General features: G+C 47.9%; 1 protein-coding gene across 5 annotated transcripts in view; it reads right to left on the bottom strand.

Moving 5' to 3' along the window:
* Positions 1 to 262: 262 nt before the first annotated feature.
* The window catches only part of TNFRSF14 (TNF receptor superfamily member 14), a 34,427-nt gene continuing 19,556 nt past the window's right edge, over positions 263 to 15,133 (bottom strand). Inside the window, exons 1-8 of one of the 5 annotated variants that reach the window (XM_038376503.2) lie at positions 13,407 to 14,264; positions 12,021 to 12,126; positions 10,280 to 10,405; positions 9,010 to 9,165; positions 4,458 to 4,548; positions 3,966 to 4,147; positions 2,838 to 2,854; positions 484 to 1,018 (exon numbers count right to left, since the gene is read on the bottom strand). In XM_038376503.2, coding sequence (XP_038232431.1) covers positions 896 to 1,018; positions 2,838 to 2,854; positions 3,966 to 4,147; positions 4,458 to 4,548; positions 9,010 to 9,165; positions 10,280 to 10,405; positions 12,021 to 12,126; positions 13,407 to 13,415 — 810 coding nt within the window. In that variant the 5' untranslated portion in view covers positions 13,416 to 14,264 and the 3' untranslated portion in view covers positions 484 to 895. Of the gene's footprint in view, positions 391 to 483; positions 1,019 to 2,837; positions 2,855 to 2,884; positions 3,076 to 3,965; positions 4,148 to 4,457; positions 4,549 to 9,009; positions 9,166 to 10,279; positions 10,406 to 12,020; positions 12,127 to 13,406; positions 14,277 to 15,133 lie in introns of those variants that run through there. The other 4 variants (XM_043499893.1, XM_038376504.2, XM_043499894.1 and 1 more) reach the window with 4 other exon arrangements.

The following is a 15,133-nucleotide window of genomic DNA, read 5'->3' as shown; positions in this document are numbered from 1 at the left end:
AATGCCCCTCATCCAAGCACTGCAGTGCTTAAATACATTAATGAATGAAGCTTCAAAACCCCTGTTATCCCCACTGACAGGAAAGTTGCTCTGGGGTGAATGTGACTTCACTATCTTCTTCTTTCATACGCATCACAAATCAATACCTAGATTTTCCAGCCATCTGACTGCTGCTTTATCAAGGGTAGCAAGATAGTGCAGTTCCCCCTCCAATCTTCACTATTAAAAAGGTTTAGCTTTATTTCCCAGGTAAGAAGCATGGTTCTGAAGGAGCTACACTTTTTATTATTAAGAGCTAATATTAAGCTATATTAAGAGCTAATATTTACAGCATAAAACATCTCTGTTGCCCTGTTATAAAACTAAAGCTATGTATAAAATCCATTTTGACTATATGCTTTGTGTTCACCTGGTCCAATATGGAAGAGCAACTGGTTCAGTAAACATTCCTGAATACCTGATTAAGTATTTGTGGTGTGTGAGTGGGAACTCTCAAACATTTTAATGAATAAATGGAAGCTTAAGTGTAGTTACTGAATGAAACCAAGAGCCCAGAGTCTGCTGACATTACACCTAGCAATGTGTCAGTGAGGAAGGCTTCAGATTAACAGGAGATAGCCAGAGAGACTAAAGTTACATTGATGATGATCACTAGAATCCAGTGAAGAGGGATTTTCAGAAGCCTCCAATCACTAAACTCTGATCGATTTGCTGTCCTTGATCATTCAGCTTTTTCTAGAGTAGTCCTGAGCCTTCAGAAGAAACCAGTGCTGGTGGCCATTTCCCTAGATCCGTAGTAAGGACTCCTCTCTGTGTTCCTCCTCTATCACTTGCAGAGCTGACGAATGGCTTTCTCTCTTCCCCCTTTGAAAAATCTGCTCTTGCCTGTGTTTGTTCACGTGCTGTGAGGGGCGGATGTGCTAGAGTTTTTAGTAGTTTCCTGAACAGGAATGTTTGTATCATTCCCTTTATTTCTAGTCGATATCAAATTTTCCACAACCTCTTCGCTGAGCTCAACCTTTAAAATATGACAAAGTAAAACAAAGAGATGATGAACATTCAGTTACTATCAATCAAATGGCTGGTACATTTTCCTAGCATCTGCTAGAGTTCTCTTAGAATTTGTTTTCTTATTCATTATGATGAAGTATTATAATACTTATTAATGTAGTTCCCCCTTAGAACAAAAGTGTAAGTTATACTGAATGGCATTATTTTTTCCTATAAATAGTGTCCAATATTTCCTGGATGGATATTAGGCTCTGTAATTAGCTAATTTCGCATCATCTTAAACTATGTAATGCCATAAAGATATAGATAAACCCGGCATAAAACAGCAACTGTTCTAGACATGCCCATTTCCAAACCAAATATGTTGAAAGAGACACAAGGTGGGTGAAGTAATATCATTTTTTGAACCAACTTCTGTTGAGGAAAGAGACAAGCTTTCAAGCTTCCCAGAGCTCTCCTTCAGGCCTGGGAAAGGTAACCAGAGTGAAATAGCTAAATACAAGGTCAGATGGATTGTTAAGCAGAAGAGGTTAACGCATGTTGCAAGAAACCACTTATAATGAAGTGAGCATTTATCACCTCTGCAAGTCATAGGACAAAGCAGGGTTAGTAGGTTACAAATTGTTGTAATGACCCATAAAACCAGTGTCACTGTTGAGACCGTGATTTTTAGAGTCTAGCAGAGTTATGAATTTAAGCTCATCTTTGAAAGGTGTTGTGAAGGTTTCCTTTGAGGACGAGGAATGATAAGTCAGGTAGGGAGTGACTGCTTTGTGAAAAGTGTTCACTCATGGGTGACAGGGTGTTTTTGTCTTTTATCATTTTTCCAGTGTAAGTTCCTTCAAGAATGTAGTGATTGTCTGGTATCACCCACATAGTTAATGGAGCATCTGATGCACTGGATGAGGTACACCAAAATCTCTTCCACCAATAAAAGAAAGATTTTACCTCACCAACCTTGTCTGTCTCATGTATGTTTAAGCAGCTTGGCTCCAGGTTAAATGCCTGGGAAATTAAAGGGCCAAAAGACATAAGAAAAAAGTCCATTTTAATTTCAGATTTTAAAGATTCTTTTGCTTTAAAGTGTGCTATCACTCAGGGTGGAATTAAGAGTCAATCAAGCCATTTGTTACTACGGTTCATTACATTTTTTGGATTATAGATGTCAATTTACTGCCGATCTTGATCCTGTGGCACATTTAATGCTGAATAATAATATTTTGCACTCCTATGGTACCTTCCATTCAGGGATGTCAAAGCACTTTACAAACATCATGGTGCAAATCATGGTCTATGCACAGCCCAAGTAATTGGTTCTACTGCTTCAGGGCCTTGCACAGCCACAGAGTATGCATGTGTAAGTGTGGGGGGTAAGGGGTTTGCTCCTACTGAGTCAAGTCCCATGGTACCCCCTAAGGTAGGTATTTTTCCCATTTTACAGATGCAGAAAGGGAGGCGCATTGACCCAGACCCTCCAAGATATTTAGGCTCCTAACTTCCATTGAAATCGGGAGCCTGAATACCTTTAAAATCAATGGACATTAAATACCTTTGAGGATCTGGACCATAATGTTTAAAAGACTTGCTCCCGAGTCCCATAGTGACTCAGTGACAGAGTTGGGAATAGAACCAAGGTCTCCTGATTTCAGAGCCCTTGGTACTAATCTCACTTCACCAGTGGGGACTTCAGAGTTTAAGCAAACACACACTTGTTATCACAGATTCCTGTGGCAAGCAGACATAGCCATGGCAAAGACACTCATACCATCCAGCAAACCCCTGCTGCAGTTACTTGTGCAAAGTAAATAAAAGACAAGACAACTCACCCCTGTCTCCTGTGCAGCTGCAAAGAAAAAGAAACAACTGCGTCAGAAAATAGTCTGGTGCATTTTGTATTGACACGTTTATGTATTAATGTCCCAGGGCCAAGTCCTGCCCTTAGACACATGCACAGCTCTCTGCGATTCATTGGAGCCATGTGTGTGCACATCCGCAGAACGTGGCCCCACTCTGCTCTAACTGCGCTTTGCACTACACTTAGCAATGTCTTGAGGAATCACCCCGCTGGGAGAGGAAGGTGGTTACATGACAATGCTAATCCAATGTGATTTTGGGCTCTAATAATGCTTTGCATTGATATAGCACCTAGCCTCTAAGGATCTCAAAGAGTTTTGCGAACAGCAAGCCACACCACCCTATCATTTGGGCATTATGCCAAACAGCTACACTGTGGCACAGGGAAATTAAGCGATTTCCCAAATTCACACCTTTGGTCATTGGCAGAGCTGAGATTATTATCCAGGAGTCTTGATTCCCAGTCCCAGCTATAACCAGTAAACAATGTTCTCTCTTGGACCTGACAACATAGTCTTCTCTTGGTAGATGCAGAAAACCTGAGATGCTTATTTCTGAAGGAGTAACAGGTTATGAGTAGAGCCCAAACTCCCGTTCCATTAACATCTCTGCTCCCCCAGTGAATGAATAGGGAACGTTGTAAGCACAGATCAGATACAAGTGGGAAAGATCATCAGAAGGGGAGACCTGGTCCAGGTTGCTTGGAGAATGTGAATAGCTGGTATTTCTAGCCACTGCAGAACCTGGCCTGGGAAAAAGGCCGATTTAGGGTATGAGCTGGAGAGGGAGAGGATCTTCCCGAACTGGGCAGGGGGCATGTCCAGTGCAGCTGGGGCGATAACACAGCACCCTGGCCTAGGACCAGCCAGTTCACCCCGTAAAGTATGTCAAATTTAGGGCCACAGGATCTTAAACAACCCTTTAAAGAAGAGAGATTTAGACTCTCACAGGGATTCTCAGTTTGAAGAAGCAATTCCAGTTAGAGGTTGGCATGTTCCAGGGTGAAACAAAGAGCAATGTGGGAAATATGAACTCTGCCAGTCTGACCCCTTTAGAGACCCTTTGACAGGTTTCACAGGTCCCATGCTTTTCTTACTTACGTGTGAACCCACATTTCCTCTTCTTCCTCCACCAGAAAAAGAACGCTGTTCCAGCAAATACAGATAAAAGTGCAAGGACAATTAGCAATGCTATCACTGTGACAGAAAGGCTTCTTTGTACACAAACTACATCAGAAGTGGCTGTCCCGGCCTTTAGTTCTGTCATCCCTTCCTCTTCACACCTAAGATGAAGGAAGATATGTTATTAAACATGTCAGATTATCTACAGCCTTCCCACTGTCTCGGGGCACCCGTCATTCTATCAGATGGATTCCTTAATATTTGCTATCAAAAATGATAAGACCGCATCCAGATTCTGGGCATGATCCTGAAATCTGTAGACAGATCAAACTCCCACTCATTTAAAGGCTGTAGGATTGGGCCCTTTGAGCGACAGATGCCTGCACATTGAATAACAATGAATGAAAGGAGAGAACACAGCATGTAAAGTCAGTGCAAGAGAAAAGGCCATGTGTCGTCAGAGTCACCTACTTGGTCCATGGCTGACAGGCGTGTGACATGTTGGTTACTGAGAAGGTTCCATCAGGGCAAACCTCACATACGTTGTCACTGAATTCTGTGCCTATAAAAGAGGACAACATAACTGGATACTTTCCTGAATGTGGGGCCTAAAGGAGCTTTAATTTCAGAAAGGTCTCCATCCGCATCTCCCCACTGTCACCACCCCCACCATGTTGCAGAGCCATCTCGGTCAATTCAGGAGTTAGCACTTTAAGAATAGATCTGCACTGGCGTTTTATTCTTGCCCTGTACTTAAATCTGTCAGTACTCATAAAGCACTGGTACATGGGGAAAAATGCACCTCCTGCTGCCCTACAAATCTGGGCCTTACAAGGGCCAACATCCCTAAGGAACAGATTTAATAATTTTAGTAAGATAATGTTGAAGTAAAAAGAAAATGGTACAGGGTTTAGGCAAGAAGTTTCTGGTTATGAGGGAATAAGGTACAGATTATCAAGGGATGTGAAGTTCAGTTTAGGAGCGGGTGGCATAAGGAATACATAATCTGCAATCTCCCCGATTGGGGGTAACAGTTTAACGGGTCAAAGTACAGACATTGAGATATGGGGGTATGTTGTCCATATAATGGCTTTGTTCAGGTGTGGAGTATAATGAGCGGATATGATGATGGATTTGATGGGATTTAATATTCAGTGAGTTTATGGTTCCAGTTCATATGGTTCAATGGGGAAAAAAAAAAAAAAAGTCTCTCAGTCCCTTTCCCATGGTTGATGCACAATGTTGTACCAGCTCACACCTCCTGGTATTGTCAGTGGCCGGTGATGAGCTCGATGTAGATGTCCCTGGACCATCGGATTGTGTCCGAGACCATGAGGCGCCGCATGAGCCGTGCGTACCGTCGACTGATCCCGCAGGTCCGCAGCACACGCTCGTTGCAGGGGTCCCAAGCGCCCAGGGCTCCAACTATCAGGGCATCCATCTGCACCTCGTAGCCCTTCGCTCTCAGGGTGTCGGCCAGGGGGGCGTATTTTTCCAGCTTACGAGCTTCGGATTCGCAGAAGGTCGGGGTCCTGTTCTCAAAGGAGACCGTGATGTCGATGAGGATGATCTTTTTCTGGTCCTCGTCGGTGACTACCACGTCAGGTTGCAACTGGCTGTCCGTCCCGGGGATGGTGGAGTTCACGGAGACCTTCCCCAGGCGCGGTGCAATGGCTTTCACCAGGCGATTCTGGATGGCGTTGTGGCGCAGCTGCCAGGCTCTGGAGTGGGTCTTGCAGCTGCACAGGACGTGGGGCAGGGTCTCGTTGGAGTAGCCGCACTTCCTGCAACGCTTGTCTCGGTTCCCGTGGCGGACGGCTCCGTTGAGCAGGACGCAGTTGAGCCGGGCGCGGTGGATGAACCACCAGTCGGCGAAACGAGTGAAGCTGCCCCCGGCGAGGAAGTGGTTGCTGGCGTCCCACTTGCTGGTAAGTTCGAAGACTTTACCCTGGTCTGGTTTATGCTTCAGGGTTTCCATGTACAACGAGTGGATGGCCGCTTTCAGGGTCCTCTCCAGCATGCCCCTGGCGCTCGGGGTGATGATGGTGTTGTCGTTGGACCTGATCTGCGGCACCAGGACTCCCAGCTCCTGGCACTCCTCACACCACTCCCAGAGGCAGCCGATGCGCTTCCCCAGGCGATGCGTGGCATTGCGAAAGCGGGACCACAGTGAAGCGATGTCGCCACCATCCCATCCAAATTCGCCATCCAGAGAACCGCTCAGAAATCTGGCAGTGTCTTGGTTGCAGGGGGCTCTGCCGATCCGCTTCTTTGTTGCGTCATGGAGGGCGTTTGCTGCGATGTTCCTTACCATGGCATCAGGGCACTTCAGCAGGTGGAAGGCGTGGGTGATCACCGCGATGTCACACAGGTCACCCATGCGGGGGACATTGGCACCGCCATGCCTGTGGGTGATACAGACCAGCTCGTTGCTGGCTCTCTGGGGAAGGAACAGCCACTTCTTCACCAGCTGCTGGACGATCTTGTCTGCCTTGTGGAGGGGTACCTTCACCACGGCGGATCCCCTTAGGACGAAAGAGATGCGGGGGATCAGGAAGGTGTTCAAGGCGTTTATCTTTTGCTACGGTGCTAGTAAGACTCAAAATAATGGTGCCAAGTTGTGTAATAGCACAAAAGCTGCAACAGAACACAGCAGTGAGGGGGTTAAATGCCCAAAGGACTTGGATGAAGATAAGGCAGCTGGAATTTGAAAATATTTAAGACTTATCCTGCTGTGCTACCAGTTTATGCTGGGATGTGGTCAGTGCTCACAGGCTAAGCAGGTGCTGGCTGGGAGACATGGGTGAAATCCTGGGGCATTGTCCCAACCCATTTCTTCAGAGGGGCCAGGATTACTCCCCAGAATGTGTCTGGAAGTGATGCTGCCACCTACTACTTCTACCCTAGGTGCCCAAACACTATGGTGATGGGTCATGTAAGTTGATAGACTGGTGCAAGGAGAAGCTGTGCTTCTGCTGGCTTTCATATCAAATGTAAACCTGAGGTCCCTGTGCCTTTGAAATCCCATGTACACATCTCCTAACCAAATTCCTGTCAGAGGAATTATATTCCACTTACCTACATTCCTCTTGTAATTAACTGAAAATAATATTCTTTCTGACCTAACCTGACGCAAGGCTATAAACTCTTAAATAGCTGTCTGTTTCCACCCCCTGATGAAACGATCCCTGAATATAGCCTGGAGATCATTTCATTACCTTTGGAAAAAGCTTGGAAATGTAAATATAACAACTATCATAGGACACTGTCATGTATATGAAGTTTCATTCTGAAGCCTCCAATTCCACATGGCCCAGGTAGGGGGAACAGGGGTGGAGGGCACTTGGGTTTTGGGACTTGGACTTGCAGACCTATGTGGGGCCAGTGGTGCATGTCCTAACCAGGAGGGCTTCCACCGACCTAAGAGGGGCAGTGTGGGAAGCTGACAGCCCGGTCTTTTGGCTCTGCTGGCAGCTCCCTGCAAAGAGCCTGGTTGCCCCACAGGCTCCTGGGCTTCTGGCAGGCTGCCTCCCCCCACCTCCTGTTGACACTGACATAATTAGGTCCCTTCCTAGCATGTCATTGTAAGACGCCTCTTTGCCTTTTCCTGTACTTCTCTGCAACCTCCCTTTCTGTTGCAGTGTAGAAATGCTATTGAATAGCCTGGGTGACGTGTAAATGGAACAACAACACACACTCTGCTTTTCGACAGCAGCTCCCATCCCAGTATCTCCAAGTGCCGAGTTCTCAGGGCGTTAAGCTCACATTACACCACGCAGGATCCACCTTCAGAAACACATGCCTGGCTGGACAGTCATGATTCTTTGCTCTAATAACTGATGAGCTTGAGATACTTTTGGTTAGTCAGGTACTCATATGTGCCCTTGATCAGAAACCCAAACAATGGACTGTGGGCTGGATCCACACCCTCTCTCTCTGTAAAGGGACTTATGTGTCTAAAGCAGCGATGTACTCCAGTGTAATTCACGGGGATTCTGCACCAGTGGAAAATGTGTTGCTAACAAGTCTGTTGCATAGGAGCTCCAACGGGGGCATTGTTTGAAGAAAAGGGTGTGTTTAGCACACTTATCTTACAACAGAATTCTGTGCCCAAAAGCGTGCTTGAGGGAGCTGTTTCTGGTGTGCAAGTTGAAGCTGAACTCACACTGTGCTCTGCTGCTGCGTAGGTGGGCTGCCAACATGTGTGAGTACAAACCCACAGCCTCATGCAAATTGCTGCCTGCAAGAGCATCATGTGAGTGTCCCACGACACCCAGAGGAGTCTGAGCTTGTCACAGCCTGTGACGCTTAACCTTGCCCCTGTATATTTCATGTGTGCTTAGGAGGGGGATGGCAGCTTTGTGTCTGACCTGGGAGGCGACCAGAGCCCAGCTCTAGGGCAGGACCCCGGGCAGGGAATAGCAATTCCAGAGTGAAGGACCCCCAGCAGCTTTCTCCCTCCCACCCCTTGCCTCCCAGGTATACTGAGGGAGCTCCATCTCCAGCACCTCTGCTGAGCTCAGCTGTGGCAGTGTGTGCCGGGGATAGAAACAGTCAGGACCCAAACCATTTCTGTCTCTACAGGTCAAACCCAATTCCTACATGGTACCAACAGGCAACTCCACTCCGTCAGCAGGCTGCAGCATTCTGCAGGGTCCTAAGGGTGGCCCCATGCAGAGCACATTTGAGCAGAGACTCCTGCCTTAGGGAGAAGAGGTCAGCGGCGTCTGGCCAGGCAAAGATGGAAAGAAGTGCTGTTCAACACAGCTGTTACCTGGGCATCCAGGTCAGCACGTGCTCTGACACCACCCTGGAGCTGTGCAATGGTGTTACAAATGGCAGTCACGCTCCCTCAAAGAGGGGGGGCCCATCTACAGCTCAGCCACTCTTCCGGCTGCGTCCCCAGCTCACCAGCATCATCTCAGTATCGCCTGGATCAAGTCTCAACCAGTTTGCCCTGCTCCAGATTCGTTCTGTGGCTGCAGGGTTTCGCCTTGGTATTCCAGAAGTTATGTTGCCTTACCAGGTTCTTTCACCATAGAGCCAGGCAGGCAGATGGTGGAGGGACTACACATTTCACAGTCCCCGTCTGCAATGTGCCTGCAGAAATCCCCCGAGGCGCAGCCGCACACGGTGTTCCTCGTATACGTGCATTTTTCTTTTACCGTCAGTCGGGCTCCTAAAGGAAAGTTACATGCATCACAAATACATTTACACGGGAACTAAATAGAGCAGATACAAAAATGAATGTGTACCCCCAGTCCTTGCTGATCCATGGTACAGGGCACAGGAGCTCGAGGGGTTTGTTATGATGACTCCATTTAACAAGTGTTGCCATGTAAAAAGAACCATCTGGAGCCTGATTCTCTGCTGCTCTGCACCTTGTGTTGTATTTACATCTGTGCAAAGGCTGCATGCAAAATGCTACCAAATCAGCGTTCTCTACACAGCTACAATTGAGATCATGTTTGCACCCACTCTGCATTCATCTGCACGAGTGTGAATAATGACAAAGGCGGTGGAGAATGAAGCTTCCAGTAGCCACAGATAAAGGACCACAACCTCCAATCCAGCTGGTCACTGGAGTAGCACTCCACTGTAGTGGGATTTTGGAGTGGACATAACACCTGCTACACAACTCCTCCTCCTGGCTGCCCAGCTTGTGCTGGGACGGTCTTTGGGGCCATAGGCAGCTGATGTAAACTAGAGCAGCCTGCAGGCTGTTCTAATTCATGCTGGGGACCAGACCCTAATGCCCCCAAGAACAGAGAAGTGCAATGGTTGCTTACTGTCACTCATGTCACTCCCGCCTCCTGAGGTAGGTGCGTGTTCCTCAGCCACTGCTCAGGATCTGGGCCCTGAAAGGGAAGGTTATAACCTTCCCCACGTACAGTCCAGATACTGAGGGTGCAGTGCTGCTGCTCTGGGACAAAGGATACCATCTGAAATGTTTGATAACAATTATTTTTTATTGTGTTTGTTCTACTAAATCTAGAGATCCACTTTCCTCCTGAGAAGAATCTCCCGGGATGATTCCACAGACCTTAATCAGTGGAAGATGTGCGACTAAAGCCCATGCACTGTGCCAGAAATCTCCACTTCCGTCATTTGCCCAAGACTGCAAGGAACTCAGTAAGAGAACTGTGAGCGGAACCCAGGTCTCTTGACTTCCAGCCCTGGGCCCTAAAAACTAGGCTGCTTTTGTATGCGTGGACCGGAGGAGACAACCTAGAAAAAACTAATTAAAATCCACCCTACCACCCACCCACAAACACACAAAGCAGCTTCCTTACCTGCATCACACAGTTTACATCTCATGCATTCTGTTAGGCCATTGGGATGCTCTGTATATGTGTCGTCCACACACGGCATGCAAGTTGTGCTGCTATTTTCTCTGCAATGTTTGAGCACCCTATTCCCTAAAGAAAACAAAACAATTAGCTCCTGTGTAAACCAGGCTAATATATTTAATGCATTAATACAGAGATTGCAAAAGCAGGTAATTATGCAGGACAAATGCTCACCCTCTGGGTATGGATTTTACATGTTGCACACACCACCACTAGAAATAAAAGGTAAATGTCTCAGAACTAGTCTGCCAGACCTGAAATCCTCTATTTCTGCACAACACAGGAACAGCGTAGACAGAAACAATCTCATAACTCACACCCCTTCCTTATCAGCAGTATCCCTAGTACAGTCGTGCTTAGCCTCCCTGACGTGCCCAGTCAGAATCTTGGCCCTTTAAAAGATGCTGTTTTGAGTATTGTAGTTCCTCCTAGGGGGATGGAGAATCCCCAGGTGAAGCAAGTGACTGGAGGGATCATATCACCAGAAAGGGCCAGGGACTAAGGAAGTCAGGTGACAGTCTATGGCCAGTCCTCTAGTACTATAAGAGGTAGATTGAGAGGTGAAGGGCTGGGGCAGTGCTGGGGTCCACAGCAGCCTGCCGGACAGCTGCCGGGTGCAGGGCTGTGGCTGTGGCTGTGGCTGTGGCTGGGACTGGGACTGGGGCTGGGGCTGGGGCTGGCAGAGATCCCTGTGCAGAGGAAAGATCAGCAAGATCCTGATAAAAGGGGACTGAGAGGGTCTGGGGAAGGGCCAGGAAGGGCTGGGGGATCCCAGATGCAGGGCAAAGGGGGAATACAGTGAATCCTAATGGGGACAGTGTATTGACTGTGTTACAGTCAGTCAGGGCAGAGATCTGGGCCATGGGCCGTCAGGCCTAGAGATGGACACAAAGAGTTCAGCAGACCAGCTAGACCTGGGTCCAGCAGGGCAGGGTCCAAGAACAAGCGAATGATCAGTACTGGAGTGACAGAAGCCGAGTGCAAGAGCCGGAGGGTAAAGGAGGGTTGTAGTCAGAAGGCGCAGCCAAAGGTCAGAAGCCAAAGAGTTAACCAGAGTCACAGTCAGGAGGCGTAACCAAGGGTCTGGGGTGGGCGTCCGAAGCCAGGACAGAGCTGGGGTAAGGACAGAAGCTGGCTGGAGCAGGGCTAGGACAGAGCAGGAGCAAGGACTAGACACAGGAGCAGGGCAAGGCCAGCTGCAGACAGGGTACACATTGAGCAGCTGCTGTTCTGCTCTGGGTGCCAGGCTGCTAAGCAGGACTCAGAACTGCTGATCCAGCAGCCACTCGGGTGCTGTGACTGCCCCGCGATGCAACTCGACTTACTGGTTCCCCAGTAGTGAACTCAATCAAGGGAGCAGGCCAGCAGCTGGTCCTACCTGACCTGGCCTCTGACAGGCCTCAACAGGTGAGGAAGAGAGGTGTTACGGAGAAAGTGACTTGCCCAAAGTATCACAGTACGTCTCCTTCTGGATCTCCTGTGTCCCAGGCCACAAGAACCATCCTCTCTATGTCCTCCACTGACAGGTAAGTAACAAGCAATGTAGATGTTTACATGGAGAGATCTGTGTCCTCACCACCAGTCAGATTCACAGTAACAGAGGCGACCAAGCTCTCTGGAGGAGGCCAGGCAATTGGACTCTCTTGGGAAGGCTGATTTTAAAGAATCAATTATATATACCTACCAGCACTGCACATGGGACAGCATTCACCATTTATTTCATATTCGCCGGGATAGCATTTTACAGCTTCAGAATGCGGCAGTTGTGTTATCAAGAAAATGACAAAAATCTTTAGGGAAAAAGAGAAGAAAGAGTTTCTGATTCACATCATGGAGGCTCAAAAGCAGAAGGGGAAGGGCTGGTAGCACTGTAGCACTGATTAGCCTCCCTGAGCCTGCGGTTCACCCACCGCCCATGGTTTTGCTCCTTGCTGCTCACTATTTTCCAAAAATGGAACACAGACAACACGTGGATAGAAACAGGCACAATCACCAGCAAAACTGCCCAGCGTCGCTTCAGACCTGTGCATGCAATTTGTGACCATATTCCTGACTTCTGAGACGTACCTCCTGCTGTATATACAGTAACAGGATGTGTCACTGTGTCATCCCTATTTAGTATTGGGGGGAAAAATCTGTGTTTAATGTTATCAAAACAAAGGGTGCTTACCACTTCAAAGGTCTTGCCAAACAGGGAGAGAGTGATGGACAAGCCGCAAATTCTGCAGCAAGGATGTTTTATACATGGTGCGTTTTGCTGAGTGCTCGGAATACAGTTGAACTTAGCACGAGCTTCAGTTTACGCTGTGACACCCAAAATGGAAGGATTAAAATACGATTGGCCATGGAAAGCCCCAAACTGAGACCCATCAGCACAGCTTCCGTGTGGGCCAAGCGTTATTCCCTGTGCTGGCCTGTCCCTCACATCCACACAACCACGGAAACCATGGGAGGAAACGGCAGATACAAAACAACGAAACTATGGGGTTGGAGCAGCAGCAAAGTCAGTGCAACGCACCACAACGAGCAACTGTCCATTTAGAATCCTCAAACAGTTCCCCTTTCCAATGGCAACTTTGGGGGTCGGATTATTTGTTTTTCTAAAATCAGTGTCAGTTAAAAAAAACTTCTGCCAATCTACACAATGAAAAGTCAATCCACTTAGATCCCCTCAGCTCCAGGCTGAGTATCAGCTGATGAGAACAAACCAAAATCTCCCAGTGGTATTTGTTTCCTACTAAATGAAGGAGGAAAAGTTATACTGTATTTTCAATAGTTATTTTTGTTGTTCTTTGCTGTTTCCACCAGATGGAGTGCAACAGCTTCTAAAATGCAGAGAGATTTTCTCGACCAAGGAATAAACAACCCCAAACTCCGGCGGGCCAAGGGCATGTAGTTTGCATTAGCAAAAAAAGGGTAAATGTAAAAAAATCATGTTCCTGGGATCTTATTATTAGTCACAGTAGACATAGGCACCCCCAAACCTCCCACAGTGTCTCTGCTGGGTTTGCTGGGCAGGTCCGATCTCGTTAGCTCCATTTTATTTCCGGAGCTTTTGTGATCCACTTACCCAGAGCATGGTCCTGAGAACAGACCTCAGAGTGTGTCTGCTTCTGCCCCCCGCAGGGCATGGAGTCTCTGACCTCTACAGCTCAGCGCAGCCCCCAGATCCTGAGCACTGGCAACAAGTTGCTGGCCTCGGTGAGGCTGGTGCCACCGCCCTGTCCTGGGGTGTCCGTCCCCTGGAGCCTTCGCCCCCTTCTCCGGGGAGCTCCCTGGGCCCGCTTGCAGGACACAGTTCCAAAGTTCTGGGCTGATTCCGGTTCTAATCCAGGCCCAGAAGCAGCAGCCAAAACACCAGCTCCAACCCAGCCCAACTCGAAAGTGAAAGTGCAATTAGACAAGCAGGCGGGGACTATCCCAATGGGCTGGGCTTTAGGGTTATACTGTATTATTATACGGAAAGGGATACTTAAAGTCAACCCACCAAGGGTGCCAATTCGGGGGGCAGGGGAAGGCTGGAGCCCCCCAGTTTCATACAGGAGGTGTGCAAGCTCCCAGGTGGAGCCCTTCACTACAGCACGGGGTTAGTGTGAGGTTGTGTACGGGAGAGGTGCCCCTGGGGCAGGGAGTCAGGATTTTGTTTACAAACAGGCTGTGTGATTCAGATAAGAAAGGGCTGGGGATTAAGAGTATGGAAGTTTAGCCTGTAAAAGAGGAATCCCTCTGTGGAGGGGGGAGAGGGAGGAAGGGTTGTGTTCAAGAGAACAGGGGAGTTAGAAAAAAATACAGCAAAGCACTGAGCCAAGGTTACATTCAGAAAAGGGGGAGATTTGGGGATACAGATGAAAAGACGGGGTCAGACCCAGAGTGGGGCTAGCCGTGTATAGAGAGGTTCCCACTCTATCTGTGGTACTTATGTGGCTTCATCACCATGGTATCTGAGGCTGCGCCTCACAACGGCTAACCTATTTCTCCTCCCAGCCCCTCGGGGAGGTAGAGCAATGCTATTATCCCCATTGTACAGGTGGGGCACTGAGGCGCACACAGCCTTTTAAAGGCCAGATTTTCTAAGGTATTTAGGCACCTAGTGAGATTTTCAAATGCACGTAGAAGGTTAGGTGCTTTGCAAACCCCCATTAGATGCCTAGCTGTATCTTTGGGTGCCTTAAAACCTTTGAAATTCTGTCCTTACAGCACTGGCCGGGGGTCAGAGAGGAAGTCCCTGGAGGGAGTAGAACCCAGGTGTTTCAGGGCTAGCTCCCTATCCAGCAACTCTGATAGATGGGAGCAAAACCAAGGTGGCCAGTTCTCTGAGACTCCAGCAAATAGTCCCAGGATGGATGTCATGGTTGACAGCATGAAAAGCAGCACAGAGGTTAGGAAGGATGGAGAATGAGAGTCAGATGAGAGGAGATCACTTAACTTCGAAGGGGTGGCAGGTTCTGCCCCATGCTGGGTAGAAGAGCAATGGCTGCTGTGCAATTTTACATTTTAACTGAAAACCAATTTGTTCAGTCATTTTTTGTTCTGAGTTTGAGAAAAGAAAGGAATGAGAAAGTACGAGTATCAGATGTGTTTATGCCACAAATTCTTAGAATTTAAACTGTACTCAGGCCAATTCCAGAACAAAGAACAGAAACAGCATCCACTGAGTCCATAAAGTCGATGATTATAGTCATGATTTGCATTATTCACTGGGCACCATCTGTGTGCTGAACACTGTTCAGAATATGCCAGAAAATCCAGTCCCTGAGCCAGTATGACTGCAATAGAAGTTTTAGTTGATTAAGGACT

The sequence above is a fragment of the Dermochelys coriacea genome, chromosome 18 (assembly GCF_009764565.3).
Source record: "Dermochelys coriacea isolate rDerCor1 chromosome 18, rDerCor1.pri.v4, whole genome shotgun sequence".
Taxonomy (NCBI): domain Eukaryota; kingdom Metazoa; phylum Chordata; order Testudines; family Dermochelyidae; genus Dermochelys; species Dermochelys coriacea.
This window is presented reverse-complemented; position numbering and strand designations above follow the sequence as displayed.